At 33.1% G+C, this 22,287-nt stretch overlaps 3 protein-coding genes and 1 long non-coding RNA gene across 4 annotated transcripts; 1 reads left to right on the top strand and 3 right to left on the bottom strand.

The window, feature by feature from the left end:
- Positions 1–1,055: 1,055 nt before the first annotated feature.
- On the bottom strand, positions 1,056–2,723 carry LOC123192406 (1-aminocyclopropane-1-carboxylate oxidase). Its single transcript, XM_044604945.1, has 4 exons — positions 2,551–2,723; positions 2,209–2,435; positions 1,789–2,125; positions 1,056–1,609 (listed from the first exon to the last, which is right to left on the bottom strand). Exons 1-4 carry the CDS (start codon positions 2,653–2,655, stop codon positions 1,319–1,321), a joined length of 960 nt encoding a protein of 319 aa, XP_044460880.1. The 5' UTR covers positions 2,656–2,723; the 3' UTR covers positions 1,056–1,318.
- Positions 2,724–13,824: 11,101 nt separating this feature from the next.
- Positions 13,825–15,003, bottom strand: LOC123192519. The gene is made up of 2 exons (XR_006496892.1): positions 14,687–15,003; positions 13,825–14,509 (listed from the first exon to the last, which is right to left on the bottom strand). It is a non-coding gene; the product is annotated as an uncharacterized LOC123192519 (long non-coding RNA).
- A 684-nt stretch (positions 15,004–15,687) lies between these two features.
- LOC123230277 (plastid-lipid-associated protein, chloroplastic-like) lies at positions 15,688–17,344 on the top strand. Its single transcript, XM_044656419.1, has 3 exons — positions 15,688–16,228; positions 16,633–16,828; positions 16,915–17,344. The coding sequence occupies exons 1-3, from the start codon at positions 15,789–15,791 to the stop codon at positions 17,227–17,229; spliced, it is 951 nt and encodes a 316-aa protein (XP_044512354.1). The 5' UTR covers positions 15,688–15,788; the 3' UTR covers positions 17,230–17,344.
- On the bottom strand, positions 17,197–19,252 carry LOC123192143 (ankyrin repeat-containing protein NPR4-like). The gene is made up of 4 exons (XM_044604590.1): positions 19,240–19,252; positions 19,059–19,115; positions 18,429–18,958; positions 17,197–18,347 (listed from the first exon to the last, which is right to left on the bottom strand). The coding sequence occupies exons 1-4, from the start codon at positions 19,250–19,252 to the stop codon at positions 17,577–17,579; spliced, it is 1,371 nt and encodes a 456-aa protein (XP_044460525.1). The 3' UTR covers positions 17,197–17,576.
- Positions 19,253–22,287: the final 3,035 nt, after the last annotated feature.

Genomic DNA, 22,287 nt, shown 5'->3' with positions numbered 1-22,287 from the left:
ATTTTTCACTGTTTGGGTTCTATTAATCTAGTTTTCAAGAGATCAGACTTTCTCCATTTTCACTGGCTTTTGAGACGCTTGTTCTCTACCTCAATCAGCCGAAGATAGCCTGTCTAAATCCCAATTTTTCTTTTCCCCGGTCCTCCATAATCCTTCTCTTGTACAAGCTCAAAACTGTCTTCATAAATCGTCCTCTTAACTGTCCATGTATCCCACTCTTATTCTTGTCCATAACTCCTATTCTTGTCCATACATGTTCATAACTACCCACTTCGCTTCTAACGGCAACACATAATTCAAAGCCATTCTTTGTTGCTCTGTTATATGTGACTCTCTCTATTTATATATTTACAATCATATATATAGCATTATTGTCCATTGACTCTCCATTTTTCATGTATTTAATGCTAGAATCTGGGGTCCTTTATGGGCGAGCATGATAACTTTAACAGAAGCATTAGTGGAATCATAATTGAGAATATATATTTTTCTTCTTTATCACTTCTTTTAAATGGCCAATTGTGTGCCTTTCTGATGATATATAGTAACATACTTTATGAATTATGATGACCTGGGAAAGTGGATCATATGCAAATTTTAATTAGTGGAGCTCTGTAGGTTTTCCACTATGGAGAGAGAGAGAAGAGAGAGAGAAGTCTGGTAAGATTACATATTTGTGGATTACAATTAGAGGTTATTTGAAGTCAAGTTTGTGGATTATGAATTTGAGACTTCTGCTTCACAGAAATGAAGACCCGGTTCACAAATCACTGATGTTTTTTTTATTTCTATTGTTTTATTTCAGCAGGGTTAAAATTTACAGTGTTGATAAATAAGTGAATGATATTGTCAACGTAATAAACAACTACTGGATGAATAAGAAAGTCAATCTCAAACCAAGTAATCGCATTAAAACTTTAACTTGAAATCGATTTGTTTGAGTTAAACCATAGATTCAATCCAAACCGGTTATGATGAGCTCCACCACAAGCACAAACTCAACACAAAGGCAGGCAATTGAACAGAATGAATAAAAGGAAAGAGAGAAATATAGATTACAGCATAATACCGCCATCGAGATAGAATAATATATTAAGACGATTCATGTCATGTTGGTCACTTTCTACATTAAGTAAATTTATCAGGACCACAACAGCTGCTAGACATAACTCTCAAGAAGAGTTCCTATAAGTCCAACCTCTTGGCTCATTGAAACTATATGTTTCCACACTACCCAACACTCTTTAACAACTATATAAACAACACTTACTAATTATTAAGCACTAATCCCCAACAATGTACTGCCATTGAAGGGGACTTAAACAGTTGCAATAGGGCCCAAGTTCACAGTGGACTCCATAGCCTTCATGGCTTCAAATCGGGGCTCCTTTGCCTGAAACTTGAGTCCTGCATAGAGTTTCATGTAGTCCTCAAACACAAATTTTGGGTAGAGTTGAATCTGCTCAGCTTCTTTCTTAACCAATGCCGGTGCTGGATAGATTACAGCATCACTTCCCGGGTTGTAAAATGAAGCTATAGACATTCTGTTCCCATCACGTTGAGCCAACACACGGTGGAGGACACTCTTGTACTTGCCATTTGTAATTACCTTTGTCAAAAAAATCAGGGCTTAAGTGAAAAAGAAGAGAATTTTTATCGGTGGCCATGTGGGTTGATGCTAATCATCAAGGAATCTAGGCATTTCAGAACAAATCTAGATAATATTTTAATACCAAATCTTTGACATATTTAAAATATTTTACTTGTTGAAGTGAGAGAGTTAAGTACCTCAAGCTGGTCTCCTAGGTTGATGACAATGGAGTGTTTCATGGGAGGAACATCGACCCACTGGCCATCTTTGAGGAGCTGGAGACCACTGACTTTGTCATCCTGGAAGAGAAGGATGAGGCCACCAGCATCTGTGTGGGCTCTGAGTCCCTTGATCAGATCTGGTTTGGGACATGGCGGGTAGTTGCTGACCTTGGTGCCAAAGGTTGGTAAGCCCTTGGACCCATAAAAAGCCTTCTTCAAGTATCCCTTCTCCAGCCCCAGATTCTCACAGAGCAAGTCCAAAAGTTGCTCGGCTAGCTTCTCCAATTCAAAAGCAAATTCCTTCATTGCCTTCCTGTTAAAAGATGCCAGAGTTTATACAAGATATACATTATGAAGCTATTGTTGTTGAAGAATATTGTAAGTAAAAAGAGTGACCTGTAATCTTCTTCAAGATCAGGGATTTCAGAAATGTTTGATTCGGGAAGGTGGCGCAGAAAGAAAGTGCTTTCCCAGTCCAAGTCACCAACTTCAGACTGAACAGCTTCTAGGCCTTTACTGGCCACCATTTCCTTGAATCTTTGCTCCATACACTTTCTGTAATGCTCTTTTGTCAGCCTCTCTACAGTGTCCATCAGCTCAGGAGCTATCCCATGATTCACCAACTTTTGAACAAGAATCACAAACACAGAATAAATTTCATCAGTACTCAAGAATTATCATGGCCATATCCCTCAACATATATACATGTATACGTGAAAATAATACATAAAATAGTACCTCAAAGAAGCCCCAGCTCTCGCAGGCATCTTTAATCATCTCCATGGTTGAGCTTCTCTCATCACCATTGAGCTTTGACAAGTCAATAACTGGGAAACCCTCCATTGTTTTCTCTCTTGCTCGGATAATATCTCTCTTCTTAACTAGGAAGCTAATAGTAATGCTTTAACGAGGTTATGGAGCTCGCTATTTATAGGCGTAACAGGGAAAGCAGAGGAGTTTAAAATATTAAACTATATCATCCATTTAAATAAAAGTTTTTCAAGTAAAAATAAAATTTTTATTTATTTAATATAATAATTATAAAACCGAGGTTACACTGAAGTTTTCACTACCCAAAAAACCGGAGATTTACCCGAATAATTTCAAAAAAATTACAAGAGTTAAAAAGAGTTTAATGGACCCTACCCATCCCTGTCACAAAGGTCTGTGATTCTATCTTTCCATCAAAATATTTTTATCATTCTTTTTCATGGTGGGTACAGGGGCCTATCCTGCTGGCTCTTCACCTCTGTTAAGCTTTCTTTGAAACCTCACCACTAACTTAAATAAATCCTACAATACCGGTTTCATTTCTTTTTTATATAATATATTATCATGGAATTCAATTAGTGTATCATATTATATGTTAAAATTTTAATTTTATATATCGTATATTAAGTATCATATTATATAATATAGTTTTTAAAAATAAAAAATAATTAATATATTATCATTTTAAAAAATATTATAAATACTTTTAAAAATTTAAAAATTTTCATATACACTCTTATTACATCATTATTATTTTTTTTTAAAGTGTATCGATTTGTATCATACAATATGTTTACTATAATGTATTAATTATGACACCCCTCATTATACGTATCATTTTTCATTTATATCGTATCGTATAGTAAGATACTGATAACTATATATATTATATAAAAAGTCTTCAAATCCGAATTTGAAACCAGTCTTGTCACGGTACACAATCTCTTAACAATAGAAAATTAATCTGTGAAAATAAACTATATTCCAAGGGAGTGGATTTGATGCGAACTGAGTTGACCCTAAGGTTGGTCAAAGATTAGATCAAAGTTGTGATACTTGAACTAGTATAGAGTATTAGTGAAAGATTATCAATAAAATAAACAATATCATCAGAAGGATAAATAGTATCGTCAATAAGATAAACAATGTCACCAGATAGACAAATAAGTTATAACTATCAAATTAAAACTCTAACGTGAGATTGATTTATTTGAGTCAAACTATGGACTCGATCCAAGTCAACTTTGATAGGATCACCCCATAATATTTGTGATAGTCCAAATAATCCTCATAAATTATAATACTTGTTATTTTTATCTCATACAAATGCAGTTCTTTTATTTAATTGCATATTATTTTGTTTATGAACATAAAATTTATGTTGCTTGTCATGTTTTTAACTCAATCAAAAGGTTTATCAACAGGTTAATCAGTCTCACTAGTCAAATGGAGAAGTTAGTATAATATAATTAAAATTTTAAAACATATTTTAATTATATTGATATCAATTGATGCTCAGACTAATTTGACTTGACTCGATGATTGAATTCCAATCCAACACAATTCACTCAAATAACCCTAAATCAATAGATTTTAATAATTAAAACAAAGTTTTTTCGTGACTCAAATTAGATTTATCACCAGTTTTCAATCGAATTAACTAGACCATCCAATTGAATCCAATCCAAATTTTAAAACACTGGTAGACTGTTGAATATTAAATTTAAATTAAAAAAGTTGAAAAGGGGAATCTAGCAAGATGGTTCTTATTCGGATTAAGCAAGTATATTTTACTTCTAGTGGGTATTTATAAATACAAATTTTAGACACTAACATTATATAAATTCACAAGTTCTTTTCAGAATGGGAAGAAAGAGAATCTAACACGCCCATAACGAAACAGACTAAATCCTAATTATAATTGCACATATGTGAATTGTCAACGCAAGAGGTTGGCCAGCCGACTCAAAGGGGCCTGCCTAGCTTTCTCTTAATTGGCTAACCTAAATAAGCATTAGTTTGGCTGAAAATCTTCTGTTATGTGTTATTGTTTTCATCTTGATGTGACTTTAACACTAATGAAATCTTCGCTATTTGGAGTTGTATATGAATATGACATTGTTGTTACAAGAAAAAAATTGACATTAACCATTGGATAATCAACATTTTTTTTTTTTATGCATTTTTCCTCAGCCAAAACAGGGAGGGTTGAATGTCCTAACTTAACTCAAAGCAATGATTAATTCGAGTTTAAATTAATTTAAATATTGAACAATAAAATTAGAAAAAATGATAAATGATTAAAGAAAATAAAGAAAATAAATTATTTTAAAAAAAGAATCATTTAACCAATAATTAGAGAAAATGAAGAATTATAAAAAGTGAAGAGCTTCAATAAAAAAATAGTCAGGTTAGAACTTCAATTTGAATTTGACTGATTCAAATCAAATATCAATTTGGGCACGAATTGATTCGACTCGAACCACCTGCCTTGCTTCCCCTGATTGGCTAACCTAAATATGTATTAGTTAGGTTGAAAATCTTCTGGGAAAAATGATATCTTTCAGCTTGATGTGACATTAATACTAATGAAATGAAATCTTTGCCATTTGAAGTTCATAGGATATGCAATTGCCTAAAGAAACCCTAATTGCCAACCATGAGATGACATTGTTGTTACCAGAAAAAAAATTGACATCAATCATAAAATAATCAACAATTTTTTTAAATATATTTTTCCACAGCCAAATCATGTAGGAACAGATTCAAATCTAGCAAATTTGAATTTTGAATGATTAATTCTAGTTAGAATCCATATAAATTTTGAATTTTGATTTTATATAAGAAGGCGAATCTCTTGATAAAAAAAAAATTATCAGAAAAAAAAAATTATTATTGGAGGAGTAATCAAAGGAGAAAAAGAATTATAGAAGAATTTCAGTGAAAAATTATTGGATTTGAATTTTAATTCGAATTTGACTTATACGAACCGAATATTAATTCAAATATGAACTAATTTGAGTCAGATTTACCTATACAATCATGTAAACAACTGATAGATTGAAAATTAAAACAAAAAGCTTTTGGCCTATCCATTTCTTCCATAATCACTGAGTAAAAGAAGCCACGATAAAAGCTATGAAAAGATGAAATTTTATTCATATATATGCTTATAGCTACTATTTTACGTGCCGTTCGTTCTCTTTCAGTCTTGTTTCTCAATAATGGCAAGAAGATTATAATGGCATGTTCGAAAAAGAAACAAAGGCAAGCATGCCATAATGAGAGGTCATGGAGATTGAAGGCAATGAAAAGAAGAAAGGCGTGCGTAAATTATTGAAAGATTGTAAGAAAAAATTACTTTCGAATCAATGTGGGACTCTTCTTAATCATGTCAAAGAGGCATCACCATCGAGGTGTTAGCTTTTACACATTCGACTGTTCATACTCGTGCATCTGCAAAATTTTGTGCCAGTCAATTATACTTAATTAGCATCAAGAATTAGGAAGTTAATAATAGAATTCAGAAAGCATTTTAGGTGAATAAAATATTATCAAAACAAGTTAGAGAAGGGTTCTTAATGGTATGGGCAAAATATAAAATAATAAAAGTGTCTTCAACTAATTTACTGTTAGGGTTAAATTCAAACTAAATTAGTTTGATTTTGAATTTAAGTTTAGCTCAAATGATCCGAACTCAAATTATAACAATTTCAGTTTGTTGAACTTAGTTTATGATTTACATTAACATCCTTTTTTTGTTTGATGATGTTTCTTTGTTTTTTTGTCCAATGACTTTTCTTCTTCTTTGGTATTATCGTTTATTAGTTTAAACTTGAGTTGGTCATACTATATTTGAATTGAACTTAAACTAACATTTATTTAGGTTTGGTTTGACTCGAATGCATCCTTGTTTGTTATCTACAAAAGATATAGATTTAGGTTATGTAAGACTGAAATCTACCCTAATTACATCAATTAGACAATCACTTTCTTAATGATATTATCTAAATAAAAATTCATGTATAATACTTCATGTATAAATGGTTGAGTAATCAAGTGATATGATCCTATGTGATTTTCAACTCTTATATGGTGAATCATAAATTTAATTTTACTCATTAATTTTCAATATTTATATATATAGTGTTACTCTTGTAGATTCTATAGGGTAGACTTGAACTGATCAAACTCAGCTTGATTCAAGCTAAAGTTTTAATTTGATAGTTTGGTTTAAATTTTTATTTGACGATATTATTTATTTTACTTGTGATAATATTTATGACGTGGATAATACTATTTATCCCACTAATGACTTTTCGATAATATATTTCGACGGCTCTAGTTTAACTCAAATTTGTTATAATAAATTTAAATCAAATTTAAACCAACTTGTATTCTGTATTGGCTCGGTTCCAATAACATAGTGGCCTACACATGATTTTCAGGCAGAATGGGACAATATAAAGTTGGTTATCAACCAACGATTTCATGAATATTATTATTATTATTATTATTTTTTAATGTTTATCCTATATCTTGTACAAGAATACGAACAAGAAAGGGTACTTTAAATTAGACCGAAATAATCTGTGCAAGTAAACGAAACATGGAACCTCCTTGAATGTATTTATACACTTAACATTTGGCTTCTTCAGTGATCACATGCAATGTTGCTTCTGAATTTGTCACTCAGAGATTATTCTCTGTTACATTTGCCTGATTCTTGTGGGATGTCATATTACAGACTGAAGAATATAAATGATTGAGCAGAAATCATATGGGAAAACAAATTCCAATTCTAATTCTATAGTTAAAATCTACAGCCTCAATTTCAACAACCATATGAATATGAAGCAGGTTACACCAATTATGTAAACATTAGGAGTTGTTGCCTCTGAAGGGTGACTTAAGTGGTAAAAATTTTGATTCTAATGTATAGAGCTTGAGTTTAAGTCCCCTAATATCATACCAAAATTAATTATACTCTTGATCACCTGAATCGTCACTAGACCTTGGTTTGGCCCTACTTGTTTCAAGGGGGTTTTGTATCTTATGAATATTTTTAGGGGTGTTTTTGCAATCTTGTTTTAATTTTTCCTTTTTATTTTTCACAATAGGGTCTAAGGAAAAATTATTTAAAGGTTGTACTAGCACTAAGAATATATTATTATTGATTATTGAATGGATTATAGAGAAACCTAAAGGTTATTTCTTTTAATCAAGTATTCTAATATTGATACAATTTGGTGATGATTATTGTATCACTAGTATTTTTTTTATAATTAATTTAAGTCATCTCTTTTACTGGAATATAGATACCACAAATATATATATATATCAGGGTGCAAAGAGAAGATAGGGGGAGAGGTGCATTAGTCGATAAGTTCAGGGCAGCCTTTTGAATTGTGGTTCAACTCTTTGGAGATCTGACAATTATGGCGAATAACTTTCATGTTTCAATAAGTAAAAGTTTATACTAACAATGGATACAAACATAGATGATTGCCTAATTTTGAATCAGAGTAAAGTCGGGCAGTTTTTTTATTTGAGGTTGTAAAAAACCTTAGAAGTAATTAGGTTGATAATATTCCATAACAAAGCATTAGTTTGCACATGCACTGTTGAAAGAAATGGCTCTGGATTGAGTGCCAAGTTCATGGAAAAACTATTTGGGTGGCTGGTTTGTTTTGTATTCCATTACGTACTCTCTTTGTGGGCTCATAATTTATTGACATAATGAGAGGTCTGTGTTCAATGTTCGTTCAAAACATCCATTCAAATTTATACAAAAGCACCAGTATGATGCCACCCATTTGGTTGGTTCTCTTTCTGCCTTTCCTCTCTCTTTTCCTGTGGCCTTCATTACTCACCACCACTAAAGACCTAATTCCTTGACAATAAATAGAAAGTCTTATGTGGCCAAAACTTCTCCTCGATCAAATTCACATACATAATACCAAGAGATAATTGATAGCTAGCAGATAGATGTGTGACTAGTTTGCAAGTTGAGTTATTACACAAATAGAGTATGATTTCATTCAAAGATAACGGAAAAAAAACATGATTTAATATCAATCATGACTCCAGCAATTCCTCCAACATTAAATAACGTATTCTCACAATTTTACTAATATCAACTATGAGTCTTACAATTCTTTTTACATTAAATAATATATTTTTACGATTTTAGTAATTACAATCAAAATACAATTATTCTTTTATCATATCAAGATTACATAATAATGGCAACATTCGTTAAGTTGTATGATGTCATATATTATCTATTTACTTACATATGTAACTCTAATTTCTATTAATATAAATTCAAAGTAGTGGAAAAGCAAAAGGAGGACATTTATAACATTTTGCAAGCATTTACAACTTGTAGCACTGCAATAACACTATCTTCTCTAAATACCCAGTTAATGACATTTCTGTGGACATCTTTTCTTGATTCATCATCTGAACCATGTTAAAAGTCTTATTATCTCTTTATCTTCTTGCATTGATATGACATTTACTCAATGTACTTCTCCTTGGTGCGAATCTCATCGCCGTCCAGAGCCCAAAAGCAGTAATAATCAAACAATAATTAACTTGATGAACTTTACATTTTTGGTCCAGAATCCGATAAATAAATAGCATAATTAATTAAAATTCGAATGCATATGCATGAATATTACTTGATTACGATCATGACTTGAAGACTCAAAAATCCATTTGCTATAAGTGTGTATAAGCACTGCACATGCAATGTTTTGTAGCCTTTATCATTCCATTTCTATATGTAGTCCAACAGTTTCATTCTGCTTCTATCTCTTACAGATACACACGCGCATACAATATTATACAATAAAAATATAATATCTATAATCTATAAAAGTTTGTGCATGGGACATGGCTGAGTTGTGAGGAAGGTTTCAGATATGGATGAATTCATTTCAATAAATTGACCAGCAGAATCTGTAGAGCCACAATTTTTTATACTTAAATATAATCGTGGTTTGATATACAAAGGTTGAATTTCTTGATTCAATTCTAGTCATGAGATTCTTCTTATATATAATATAATATAATATAAATACATATAATTCTCTTTCACAGCACATTAACTTTGAACTGATACAAGTAAGGTTGGATTCAATTCAATTAAACTTAAATAAAAGTCAATCAGTTTGAGTTAAACTCAAATTCAAAATAATAAGTTTGACCAGAGAAGAAGAATAATTGTCATGCAGTTGGCTGCCATATAAATATTTTCCCTTCTAAATTATTTGTAGGTCCCGAAACCAAGATATAGAATATCAATCAATGGTCTAAATTGCGAACAAGACAGAAGATGTGATCAATCTTGAGAATTCTGATATGGGTTCTGGTTGCAGATATACAGATCTTTGATATGTAATATGAATCGTTTGTGGGCCTTTATTTTGATATGTGTTGTATTGTTTCTGATTATATATTTTAGTTATATGTTTATCTATCTTCTTTAAAAAGTGATTATACTGTGATTAATCACTAGTCAAACCCAATTGGTCATATGGTTGAATGGATTATTATTCGAAATGGGTCCTTTATATTATGGTCATAAATATGCCATTAGATGGTGATTCCAACCGCTTCGAATCGAACGAATCTGAGTCCAGGTCAAGTCGTGGGTTTGTTTTATGAATGAGCCGAGTATGCGAACATCAACATCTGAAGAGTTTCGGTTTCTCTTTTAAAAGTTAAAAGGCAATTGCTCGAGGGTTTCACTTTGGAAGTACACAAGATGAAGTTAAAATTGACCAAGATGATCCGCATGCTTGCTTTATATTGAAAAGGCCAAAAGACTTATTCTCACCCAAGGTACAGAATAATTTTTAAAAACCTAAAATTTTACCCATAAACTAATTTTTGTTAAAATTTTTAGTTAGAGTTAAGGGTAAAATCATTATTACCCAAGCTATCCTCCTCCAATGGGAAATGATAGTCAAATCCAGATGAAAATTAGAGATCTCGATTGACAAAGATCTTCACCTCTCGAAGGTCTCAGTCCAAACAGTCGCCACCAAACTCTTCACCTCTCAGAGATCTCGTCGTCTTGGTGTGTCTCTCTTGCCGTTTACTCGCTTTCTTCCTCTATCCGTTAGCAACACCAAGAAAGAGACTGGGAAGAGAGACTACAGAGAAATCATGCTTGAAAGAGAAGAATTGTGTCGCCATCTCTTTGGAAAAGGATGTTGGGCTAACAACGACCTTGATCCTAAGCAAAGAGGTGGCTGGAGACGACGAAAGGAGATCACTAAAAAAAGGGCACTGGATGGGAACTATATGAGGGTGAAAAAAGTTTCAAAAAGTTTTGGAGGATGGCTGAAAAAAAAAACTTGAAAAAGTATGAAACCTTAGAGTTTGGGTGGGGTGGGGTGGGGGGATATTTTTTAAGACTAGAATATATAAGATAGAGAGAAAATTGTTAGTTTTTAAAACTAAGATGAAAAAATAAAATAAAATTTTAGGTTTTTAATATTATTGTTAAAATAATGATTTTATCCATAATCATAACTGAAAATTTTAATAAAAATTTATTAATGAGTGAAATTTTAAATTTTAATAATATGAGGCGTGAGTTCAAAATTATATTATACGTTGGGTGGGAATAAGTTTTTTGGCATATTGAAAATGACAAGACATAAAATATATATGCTCCTCACGTTACGGATCAAGCACGATCTAGCTTTGTCCCACCATTGAAATTTGTGAAAGTAAGGGAGAATTGTGTTGACAGAGACTGCAGAAACAACCCCTTCTATGCCTTCAACCAGCAAGAAGCTAATGTGAGACAAGCAAACTTCACCAATTCAGGATCAAAATATTAAATTAAAAGAGAGTACGTGAATGGTTAAATAGAAACTGGACGATTCTTGTCAGAATGCTGATGATGAAACCAAAGATTCTAACTTATCATCAAATAACAAGCAAGAGGTTAATACGAAACTTATTACGATTGAAAATATGAAATTTATAAATTTTATGTCAAAATCTCATACATAGGATTTTATTTTTGCAACCCTCACAATTGAGAGATAATTAATTATTGATATTGAAAAGTTAAAATCATAAAAAAAATTATTGTTGAGATTGAAATATTCAAAACTATATATATCTCGTACCATAAGTTCATACCTTTCCCCCTCAGATTAATCCAAAATTTCCGGGATTCTTATGATTCTTCTCCTTTGTTTTTTTATGCTTACTATGTGTTAATAAAATTATCTCACATTCTTCATGATGTTCGTGTTCACAAATGTCGACAATGATGCAGCGAGATGCCCATTGCGAAGTTGGTCCCATGCAAACGCACTAGTTACGCACGTTTGTGGCATGCGCTTAATTAGCTAAGTAAATTTCAACCATGGTCAATGCTTTATATTATAATGCAACTGCGATATATTTGAGTCAATTCGAATCTAAATACGGGCTAGTTAGAGTTTGATTTGAATCAATTATGTCAAACTCGAACTAAATTACATTAACTAGCTTTGATTTGATTAGATATATCATCAAAATATCATTAGTGAAAAATAGTATTATCAACAATATAAATAGTATTATCAATAGGATAAATAATATATTAACATAATAAATAATTTTATGGGGAAAATAAATAATATCATTGGATGAGAATTCAAATTAAACTCAAATTGAGCTACCAAAGTAAACAATTAAATCACTATCACATGATGACCCATCAATTAATTTATATTTGTTAGTACCCACCGTTTGTACATGAAAATAAATTTGCGTTGATCTAGTTTGGGCTTAAATCTATATTTAGCTTGAACGAGTTGAATTCAAACTAAAACTCCAGTTCAGTTCAAATTTGAAATTCCACCGATGATTCTTTATCAAAATTCTTCTTTGGCAAATCTTTTTTTTTTCTCCAATCACTTATTATCTTCTTTGATATTACCATTTATTATTTGAGCCGACTCAAACTCATCTTTTTGATTTAAATTGAGTTTAAGTTAACCATTATTCGAATTTAAATTAATTCAAATTTATTTTATACATATGATATTATTCTCACTAAATCATCCTAATAATTTTAGTACGAAAAGGAAATTATCATCATCTTTATGATATGATTATTAGGAAAAAAACTTATATGAAAATCATCGATATAAAATCGTCTTTTAATTTTATACGTTTCGATATTTGATTGAAGTATAAAGCTTGACTCTAATCTTAACACAACCGTGATACTTTCTTATATTGAGAATTTGAGTCTAAAAACATTCAAACCTTCCTAAATATACAGTACTTAAAACTAATATGTAATTACCGTGATTATTTTATGATTACCGACTTGACACTAGAATTAATATGCATCTTTGTGCAAGGGTGACAAGTAAAGGCTAATAAAGTTAAGATTCGTACAAATATTTTTAATTTTACCTAAAGTAGTTGTGCATTTCTAACAAGACTAAGAGAGATCACATTTGATTATGTTTACTGTTCATAAAATGAAACCAATTTGTCATTTTTAAAAGTGGATATGCCCAAAAAGGTAGGGTCAATGTTTGAATCACACCCTCATGTTTTATCAATGTCGTATTATTGGTGATTCATTTTCTTTTTTGATAATTTTTTTTTATTCTTCTCATCTTAGGATACTATTGACTAATAAAGTGAACCATGCTTGATATTGTTCTTACTATTCTGGTCTTAAACAAACCTTTGTTTAGGTTCAATTCGAATTAAATCCACCACAAATCATTTTATTATTATAGTTGAATCTTGGACCTTGCCAATTTGGGCCTCTTACAATATTGGGTCTTTTGGGTTTTGACAAAACCATATTTCAATCTCTGTCATTTATGAGTGGAGGTGATTCAAATTGAGTATAGAGATTGTTTGAGTTCTACTCAAATCTATAATAATTAGTTTGACCTTGTTCAAATTGTTGTACAATGTTATCGATTGGATGAATAATATTATTAGAAAGATAAACAATATCACTAAGGTGATAAACAAATTAAATTTGAATCAAACTATTTATCTGATATTCTAGTGTGGGTTTGTTTTATTCGACCTGGCCCGGACCATATTGAATCCACTCTGTTTGTGGGATCCAAGCATTCCGTTAATGCTCTTTTACTTGGCTATTACTTTGGGCCTCATTAAATTCTATGCCTAGTAATGGCAAGGCCATTTGCAGTTTTTTTAATGTGACTTGTCTATCATGATTTATATAAATTGATTTAATTATTGAGATTTATCCTATTAATAAATAAAAAAATCAATGAACACTTATACACAATCGATAACAATGAACGCTTCATCACCGTCTGATCAGCATCAGTGATGAATGATTGTGGTCTTTTCATCAGAAAATATCGAGAATATCGGGGATCGGACGGTTGCAGAGGGGACAAGACCCTCGATTTAACCACAATTCCCTCAAACACACCCTACAAAGTGTGCCCACGTAAGATAAACGCTGCAACTTTCTTTCTTCCCATACACACGCAACACATCATATCATTTCCCACATCCCCATCACAGCCGTCCGATTCCGCTAACAGTCTCATCAACGACAGGCGTCCCCTGTGCTGTCACCGTTCTTGGACTGGCGCCATTCCCATCCTCGTTATCAGCGGGACCCACCTCATTGTTACTTCCCTCTGTCATCCGGTTATGCCTCTCCACCGCCGGGACGAACCTGACCCATGTTGTGTTCTTCGTGTTGGTCTTCGTCTTCACTGTCGCTTACGTTAATCGTGTTTGATGATCTGAAACTCCAAGTGGTTCCACGGCAGCCCTTGCTCCTCAATCCTAGCCGTTCCTTCAGACTTCATCTCCTCATCGGCGTTCTGAATCTGACTCGATCAGCACCGTGCATTTGTTCATTCAGCAAAGCCAGGATCGTTCTCGTGTTTTCCTGCAATATCGCACTCAGTCAGTCGACTCATTTTCTCGCTCATCCAAAATTCAAAACACAACTCAGAACAATTCTAAAAAGAAATAAAAAAAGTTCTGTGATTTATTGTGAATGTCCACGGAGGTCTCGTGAGTTCTTTTAATGAAGAAATAAATACTGAAAATTTTAAAACCCCACCGCTTGATTACATGATGGAAATGAAGTCAGAAGCCATGGAAGCCGGCGGCGCAGCAACCGAGGAACTGCCTAGTGGAATCAAATGTTGTTTCCTTTAAAAATTTAAGCTTGGAGATTCATGCACGAAAGCTTTTCAAAATCTTGTATGTAGATTGCTTGTAACCCTACATAAACTTTCTTATATACTTTATTACGGTGAGGATGTATTCTTTAAGATCCTTGTCCAAATTGAACACATCTTAAGATATATTTCTTTGTATCAATGACGGTTAATAAAATATTATTAATATGGATTTTTGATCATTGAGTCAAACTAAGTTAAAAATTTATTGTGTTGTGGTTTCTTTTTGTTTTATTTAATTTTGTACTGTAATATATATCAAAATTAATTAACACACACTTCAGGGCCAAAAATGGGCCTATCAAACACTCAATCTCTCAAAGCTTAGAAAAGCCTAATCTTTTATCAAATGAGACAATTAAAAAAGGATTCAAACTAGTCTGATTTAAATTTGAATTCATCTTTAATTTAAACTAATTAAGTTATAATTTGATAGTTTAATTTGAATTTTAATCAGTTATTGGAGTTTTTAAAATTTTTTTTTTTAAAATTCATCCCCTTTTTTTTTTCTTTTAATGTTATTATTCACCATTAGATCGGCTTAAACTTAAGCTCACTATCTTAATTCCCAGCCAAGATCCAATAAGCCATTATTTGAGTCTAAGCTGCTCAAATTCATACCTATTTGACAAGCAAGATATTTTGTTGCCCAAACAGAAAACAAAATTATAGACTTGAATTCTTTCTCACACAGCCAACATGATGCGTTGTTATATTACCTACCAATTCTGAATAAAATACAAATCGTTCCTTCCCTCGAATCACGATTTAACATCCACGTGTCGATAACATGACTCATTTGGAAACCCACCCCCAAAACCCAATATTGCCCTCACAATCTCACGAAACGAAACTATTTAATCAAAGTAGAAAGTCGTCTTCCCACAGTTTCTATTCAGACAGCTTCGGAATATTACAAAACTTTGTGGCCTGTTCATCTATTGTCAGACTTATCATTGTAATCGAGAAACTGAAGAGCCAATGGCTTCACTCTCTCAACTCACTCAATTTCCATGCAAAACCCTTTCTTTATTGCCACCTCATCATCATCTCACTACTGTCAAGCCTTCGATTCTTCCTCTGAACTCGGCCAAGATTTCGCAGAGAATCACTAAGAAGTCGCTGAGCGCAAGGCTGGTGTTCGTTGCTCAGGCAGCGGACGATGACGAGTGGGGTCCCGATAAGGAGGACGAAGGTGCCGACGTGGCTGTGGTAGGGGAGGAGAAGCCCAAAGAAGTGACTGAGATTGATAAATTGAAGAAGGCTTTAATTGATTCGTTCTATGGGACCGATCGTGGGTTGACGGCGACTAGCGAAACGAGGGCCGAGATTGTTGAGCTTATTACACAGCTTGAAGCTAAAAATCCGACTCCCGCACCAACCGAGGCGCTATCTTTGCTTAACGGCAAATGGATTCTTGCGTAAGTGTTTGTTTTGCTGTTTGGTTCGTGGGAAAATTACCAGGAAGTGATTGAATTTGGGAGTTTAAAAATTGGGTATTTTTGTGGTTTGTTAGTGCTTGAGCTGATTTGAATCTTTGATTTATTTAGAATGATATATCATATAATCTTTGATAGCTCCAATCCAACGATTGAGTGCGAGTTTGAGTCAGTTTAGATTGAATAGAACTTATATTGTTTTTGAGTCTAATATGAGGCGTGAACTTGAGTTATAAATTCGTGCCGAGTTTCAAGTTTCGAGGTGAGAGACTGAGTCAAACTCAAACTATCATTAACTTTGATTCAATAAGCTCAAACTGCCTCATGTTTTATTTGAATTCAACCCTCTCTAAGAAACTGACTTTGGATCATGCGTGGCCATACAGGTACACATCATTTTCTGGTTTGTTCCCCTTATTGTCAAGGGGTTCATTGCCATTAGCGAGAGTGGAAGAGATATCACAGACAATTGACTCAGAGAGCTTCACCGTCCAGAACTCTATCCGTTTTTCAGGGCCATTGGCTACAACTTCCATTAGTACCAGTGCCAAATATGAAGTCCGAAGTCCCAAGCGTGTACAGGTTTAGCCTTTTCCATTTCTAAATGCATTTAAGATTTGTAGGTTCGGATTGATCTCTAATTGGCCATTTCATTTCCCTCTGTTTAGATCAAATTTGAAGAAGGCATAATCGGGACTCCTCAGATAACAGACTCTATAGTTTTACCAGATAATGCTGAATTTCTGGGACAAAAGATCGACCTTTCCCCATTGAAAGGCTTGTTCACTTCTGTCCAAGACACAGCTTCATCTGTTGCAAGGACCATTTCTAGCCAACCACCATTGAAATTCCCAATCTCAAACAACAATGTGCAATCTTGGTTACTAACAACATACCTCGATGAAGAGCTTCGGATTTCGAAGGGAGATGCTGGCAGTGTGTTTGTGTTCATCAAGGAAGGAAGCTCTCTCTTGATGCCATGAACCTGCCTAATATGCTTGCTTATATTATTATAATTTTGTGGTTCCCGTATATGTATGCCAATCTTCTTCTCTTGGATTTGTGAAATAATAATGACTCAGAAACATGATCGTTTGATTTGGTACTGTGAATTAATTTTTCAGTCGGAGAATAGAAATTGGAATATATATATATATATTATACCAAAACAGAGTAAATCAGTAAAATACTCTTATTTGACACAGACAGGTGACTTGGCTACAATAAACAATAGCAACAAAAAAGTTGTACTTATTTGTAATATCCATTGCATCAGAGACATGTCACCCTCCTCCGTTTAGGCTTCCTTCAAGCAACTGATATAAATCCCTCAGACTGGGAGCTTAGGCTCATTATCATTAACATTCCTTTTAGACAATTGACCATCTTTCCTATTCTGCTCCGTATGCGATTCGGTTTTTTTAGGAGCTGCTTGGTATGCAATAGAACCCTGTCTGGAAGCTGGCTTCTGAGGCGGTGGAGGCTTCTTTGTAACACACCGATTCTTATACAGTCTTCGATAAAACTTGAGTAAAGTTTTCTCAAATGCAGCATACATAGGAAAATTCATGAGTGCAAATATGCTAACTGGAAAAAATGCAGCAGTATAAATGAGAGTGGTGGTCCAATGTGGTTTTTCCGAACGAATTATGAGCAATAATGTTGCGGCGAATGCAATCATTGTTGTAGCCAACGAAATGAAGAGCAAGGAGAAGCCTATTGTGAGTTTTCTAGGGAGTTCAAGGAGGAATTCATCATACGTATAAGGCGATGTGAGGACGGACAAGAACATTACAACAGAGGTCAAGGAGCAGGCTAAAGCAATAACATCCATGATTGTGAATACTAGGAAGAGAGTGCTGTTGAGGAAAATTGGATACCCCTTTTCATTAGAACCTCCAGGCACAGTGTAGGCAGCTGCGAAGACCACTGTAGCAACGAGAACAGCCACTGCAGAGCAAGACTCAGAAGTATCTTTTGTCCATTGCTGTGCTTTCCCGAGTAGTTCATTGTGCTTCATATTGAATAGCTCTTCGCAAGTCTTGTTATGCATCTTATCCCGCAACATGGCGAATTGGGAGGGCGTGATCTTCTCTACACGCTGCATATATTGAAACATAACTTACATAAGAGCACATTTATTAGGTAAAAATCCTGTAGGAGAAAGAGCAAGTGGGCTTACTTTGTACCACTTTATCTCTTGTTGGAGTTGGTATACAGGTCCTGCTCGGTGAATCTTCGTAGTCTCTGGCTCCATGTCTGCAGCATGGTGTAAAATGGTGTAGCCATATTTGTCAACCTTTCGGACTATCCATGTCATCGGTATTTTCATATTTTTCACATGATTAAAGATGTCATATCGACGGTGCTTAATTGCCACATGCAATATGTTCTGACCCAGATCATTTTTATGTTCAACTAGCTGGGGACATACTTCTAGTATCCTGGTCACAATCTCTACTATTCCATTTTCAGTCGCCAGCAGTAATGGGATTGGCTTATAATCTCCTGCAACTGGGATAGCAACTTTTATAGACTGGTCTTCATCAAATTGAAACCCTGGGGCCACTTGCATATTAATGGTTTCGTCCCAAGAAGAATCTTTACCTATCAGTCTCTCCGCTAGTTTCAGAGCAAGTTTATGCCTTCTCTTTTCTTCCAAGATGTTTCTCCTTACTAGTGCACAGATCTTTCCCAGTAATATAAGCCACCCTATTCATTATCAGGACAAAAAAGGTGATCAATGAGCGATAGTGGTGAAGAGAATATCATTTATACAGAATATCGAACAAAAGAAGATTTTTATCCGTACCTTTGGAAATTTTGGTAGTAGCTTTTTCATCACCTGCATCATCACCGATTGGAAGGCCTGTAAATTTTAGGAATTAATCAATAAGATGCATATAAAAGGTCGTCTTAACATATCCTTATGCATTCATTATCTTTAATAGAATTATAGAAAGGTGGAAAATATACTTACAGATATATGCGACTCTGTGGATCCATGTGCCCCATCGATATCCACTTTCAAAAGCTGAGGGCATGGTTGCAAGTAGGTGAAGAGAGGTCCAGCCATTTTGGTCCTTCAGTGTTGCTAACGATTCATCCAGATTCAGTAAATATAGAGCCGTTTCTGAGAAATTTTTACAAGAACTTAGCACGTCAAATATCTGTTGAATACATATTTCATTTCAAAGCAAAAGTAAAGAAGCTAGGTGGGTAGAGACAGAGACCAAAATAGTGCCCTGAGATGGCAACGTGCAGAATGGAGAGACCAGGCACTTCTTTGAATGTTTCTTTTTGGGTGGCACCAGGCTTGGATTCTAGTATTATCTTACCCTGGATGGCAGCAGACAGCTGATTGGAGGCATCAGGTTTGGGCTTTAATACTATTTCACCCTGGATGGCACCAGACAACTGATTGGAGGCATCAAGTTTGGGCTCTAATATTATTTCACCCTGGATGGCACTAGACAGCTGATTGGAGGCATCAGATTCGAGCTTTACATGGGTCAAGCCAATGTTTTGGCAGTGAATGCCTTTGAGCTTTGAATAATTTTCTTCTTTCCTTTCTCCTTTTTGGTATATAAATCTGGTCTTAGTTTCTACTGATTTTGGAGCTAAAAACTCCACCACGTTTGTTTTCCCAAATGCAGCAGCAACAAAAATCGGGGTTTCGCCTTTCATATTCACAACCTCAAGGAACTCATTCTCGTATTCATCTTCATTATTTTCTTCATGGAGGAGTTTTCGATGATGATTGACCAAGGCCTCTGCGGCCTTCAGGTTCCCGATGGCTGCAGCGTCATGAAGAGGTGTGTTCCCGTAAGCATTCTTTTCTAAATAGCCGTACATCATCATCACAGAATCGCTATCGGGAATATGAATATCAAGTAAAGATTGAAGCGGTTCATTACTTTGGCTAAACACTGCTAAGTGAAATGCATTGCACCTGTTAGCTGTTACAGGAAATAAAAGCAAACTAACATTTTTCGTGTAGAAATCCTTCAGAGATTCCCAATCGTCCTTCAGAGCTGCTCGATAAGGCTCGTACAAATCAATTTCACTGCCCGTCTCGTCTCCTCGGTTCATTTTCTTCCTGCAGGTGGAGAAAAATAATAATAATAATGAAAGGTTGGTTGAGCTTAAAAAAATGGCTTCAAATTTTGTCTTAAAAAAAAAATAGTATTGTATCCTATGTTAATAAAACTTTAGCAAAATTAAGTATTTAATAGAGTGTTCAAATAATTTATTATTGTATGATTTAGTGTTATTTTATTTTTAATTTAAAATTATTTAATTACATGATAAATCAATTAGAATTAAAACTAAGTGTAAATAATTTTATTATAATATTTATGTGTATTGACCTATTACTTTTTTTAATTGAAATTATTCAAATCTCAAATTTTTCTTTAAAATAAATCAAATTTTCAGATTTTTTTATTAAAATAATTAAATTTTCAATATTTTTTTATTAAAAGTATTAAACAAGAATAATTATTATTATTTGTTTTGTTTTGTTTTAAAAGCAATGTTATTAATTTTGTACTAAAAAATAATGAATATTTAGTCATTTCAATAATAAAATATAAAAGTTTGATAATTTAAACAACAGAACCAGAGAGTTTAATCATTTCAATTAGGGCTGGATTCGAGTCGAGTCGAGCTCGGCTCGCAGCCAGTTCGGGCTTGGTTTGGTTTTTTAATGGCCGGCTTGAGTTCGGCTCGAGCTTGACTCGAGCCGAATTCAGCTCGTTTCGAGTTCGACTCGTTTTCACTCAGCGCGGTTCGACTCATTTTTCATATCAAAACGGTACCATTTTGTATATATATATGGATCAAAACGACATTATTTTGTATAAAAAATTTTTAAAAAAATATACCGAGCCAATCTGAGCCAGCTCAAGCTCGATCGAGCCGAGCAGAGTCTGGCTCATTTCCGGCTCGAACCGAGCCGAGCCGAGCTCGAGCTCGAGCTAGCTCGGCTCGAGTCCAACCCTAATTTCAATACAAAAAATAAATTTTAATATATTAATATAGAAGTAATATTATCCTATAGATATACAATAAATTAGATGGGACAATGAGGTCGTCACCCTTGCTCATCTACCTATGCATGCTTGAATGTTTTAATGTTCGATTTTATATATATATATATATATATATATATATATATATATATATATATATATATATATATATATATATATATTTATTTATTTATTTATTTATTTATATCAAGACTAAACCTTTTTAAGGAACCAAATTATCATATTTTGTTAAATAAAAAGATTAAACTTTTCTTTTTAATTTAAATAACAAAACTTTCAAATTTTTATATGGAGAAACCCAAACTCTTAGATTTTTTCATCGAAGTGACTAAAATATCATTATTTCTTATAAAATATATCAAACTAATTATTTTACTTCCAAAACAAAATAAAACAAATAATATTAATTGTGTTTGATCAGTATATTTAATATGAAATACAAAAAGTTTAATTTCTTTTATAAAAGGTTTGAAAGTTGAATATTTTTAATAGGAAAACATAAGAGTTTAATTATTTATTTTAACAGAAAAAATAAAATTTGATATATTCAAAAAAAGAATTAGTAATATATTAACAATTTATAAATATGAATACCTGTAAATGCTCTTATGGGTGAAATACTTGACGAGCTAGAAAAAGATCTTAATCAAACTTATAATTAAAGAGAAAGAAAAAACTATGTGTTGTGTTCTCCGAAATATGATGTGCTATGTGTTTGTGTGCCTTATATATAGAGAGTGGTTTAATCCTTCTAAATGAAGATTAAGTAGATATTGCTAAAGCTCATTGGCACTAGTACTAAGAATATAATAAATATAAATTTCATTCTTATTCTACCACGATAAAAATGTAATAAAGATAAAAGGTGATTGACAATTTATAATTGAACAAATTAAAAATAAATAGTTATTCAGATTTACTCAAAATTGATTTATATTATAATATCTTAAAACAAATCTCATATCAGTAAATCGTAAAAAAGATATT

Source organism: Mangifera indica, chromosome 12 (assembly GCF_011075055.1).
Source record: "Mangifera indica cultivar Alphonso chromosome 12, CATAS_Mindica_2.1, whole genome shotgun sequence".
NCBI lineage: Eukaryota > Viridiplantae > Streptophyta > Magnoliopsida > Sapindales > Anacardiaceae > Mangifera > Mangifera indica.
The sequence above is the reverse complement of the archived record's forward strand: the minus strand, read 5'-3'. Positions and strand labels throughout refer to the sequence as shown.

Excerpts from the sequence above, each read along its gene's own strand:
- LOC123192406 (XM_044604945.1), bottom strand. The coding sequence starts at position 2,655 with ATGGAGGGTTTCCCAGTTATTGACTTGTCAAAGCTCAATGGTGATGAG. Across the intron at positions 2,436-2,550 it reads AGAGCTGGGGCTTCTTTGAG|TTGGTGAATCATGGGATAGC; the intron begins GTACTATTTTAT and ends CTTGTTCAAAAG. Across the intron at positions 1,610-1,788 it reads ACCTAGGAGACCAGCTTGAG|GTAATTACAAATGGCAAGTA; the intron begins GTACTTAACTCT and ends TTTTTGACAAAG.
- LOC123230277 (XM_044656419.1), top strand. The coding sequence starts at position 15,789 with ATGGCTTCACTCTCTCAACTCACTCAATTTCCATGCAAAACCCTTTCT. Across the intron at positions 16,229-16,632 it reads AACGGCAAATGGATTCTTGC|GTACACATCATTTTCTGGTT; the intron begins GTAAGTGTTTGT and ends GTGGCCATACAG. Across the intron at positions 16,829-16,914 it reads GAAGTCCCAAGCGTGTACAG|ATCAAATTTGAAGAAGGCAT; the intron begins GTTTAGCCTTTT and ends CCCTCTGTTTAG.
- LOC123192143 (XM_044604590.1), bottom strand. Across the intron at positions 18,959-19,058 it reads TACTACCAAAATTTCCAAAG|GGTGGCTTATATTACTGGGA; the intron begins GTACGGATAAAA and ends GATAATGAATAG. Across the intron at positions 18,348-18,428 it reads AAGAGATAAAGTGGTACAAA|CGTGTAGAGAAGATCACGCC; the intron begins GTAAGCCCACTT and ends CAATATATGCAG.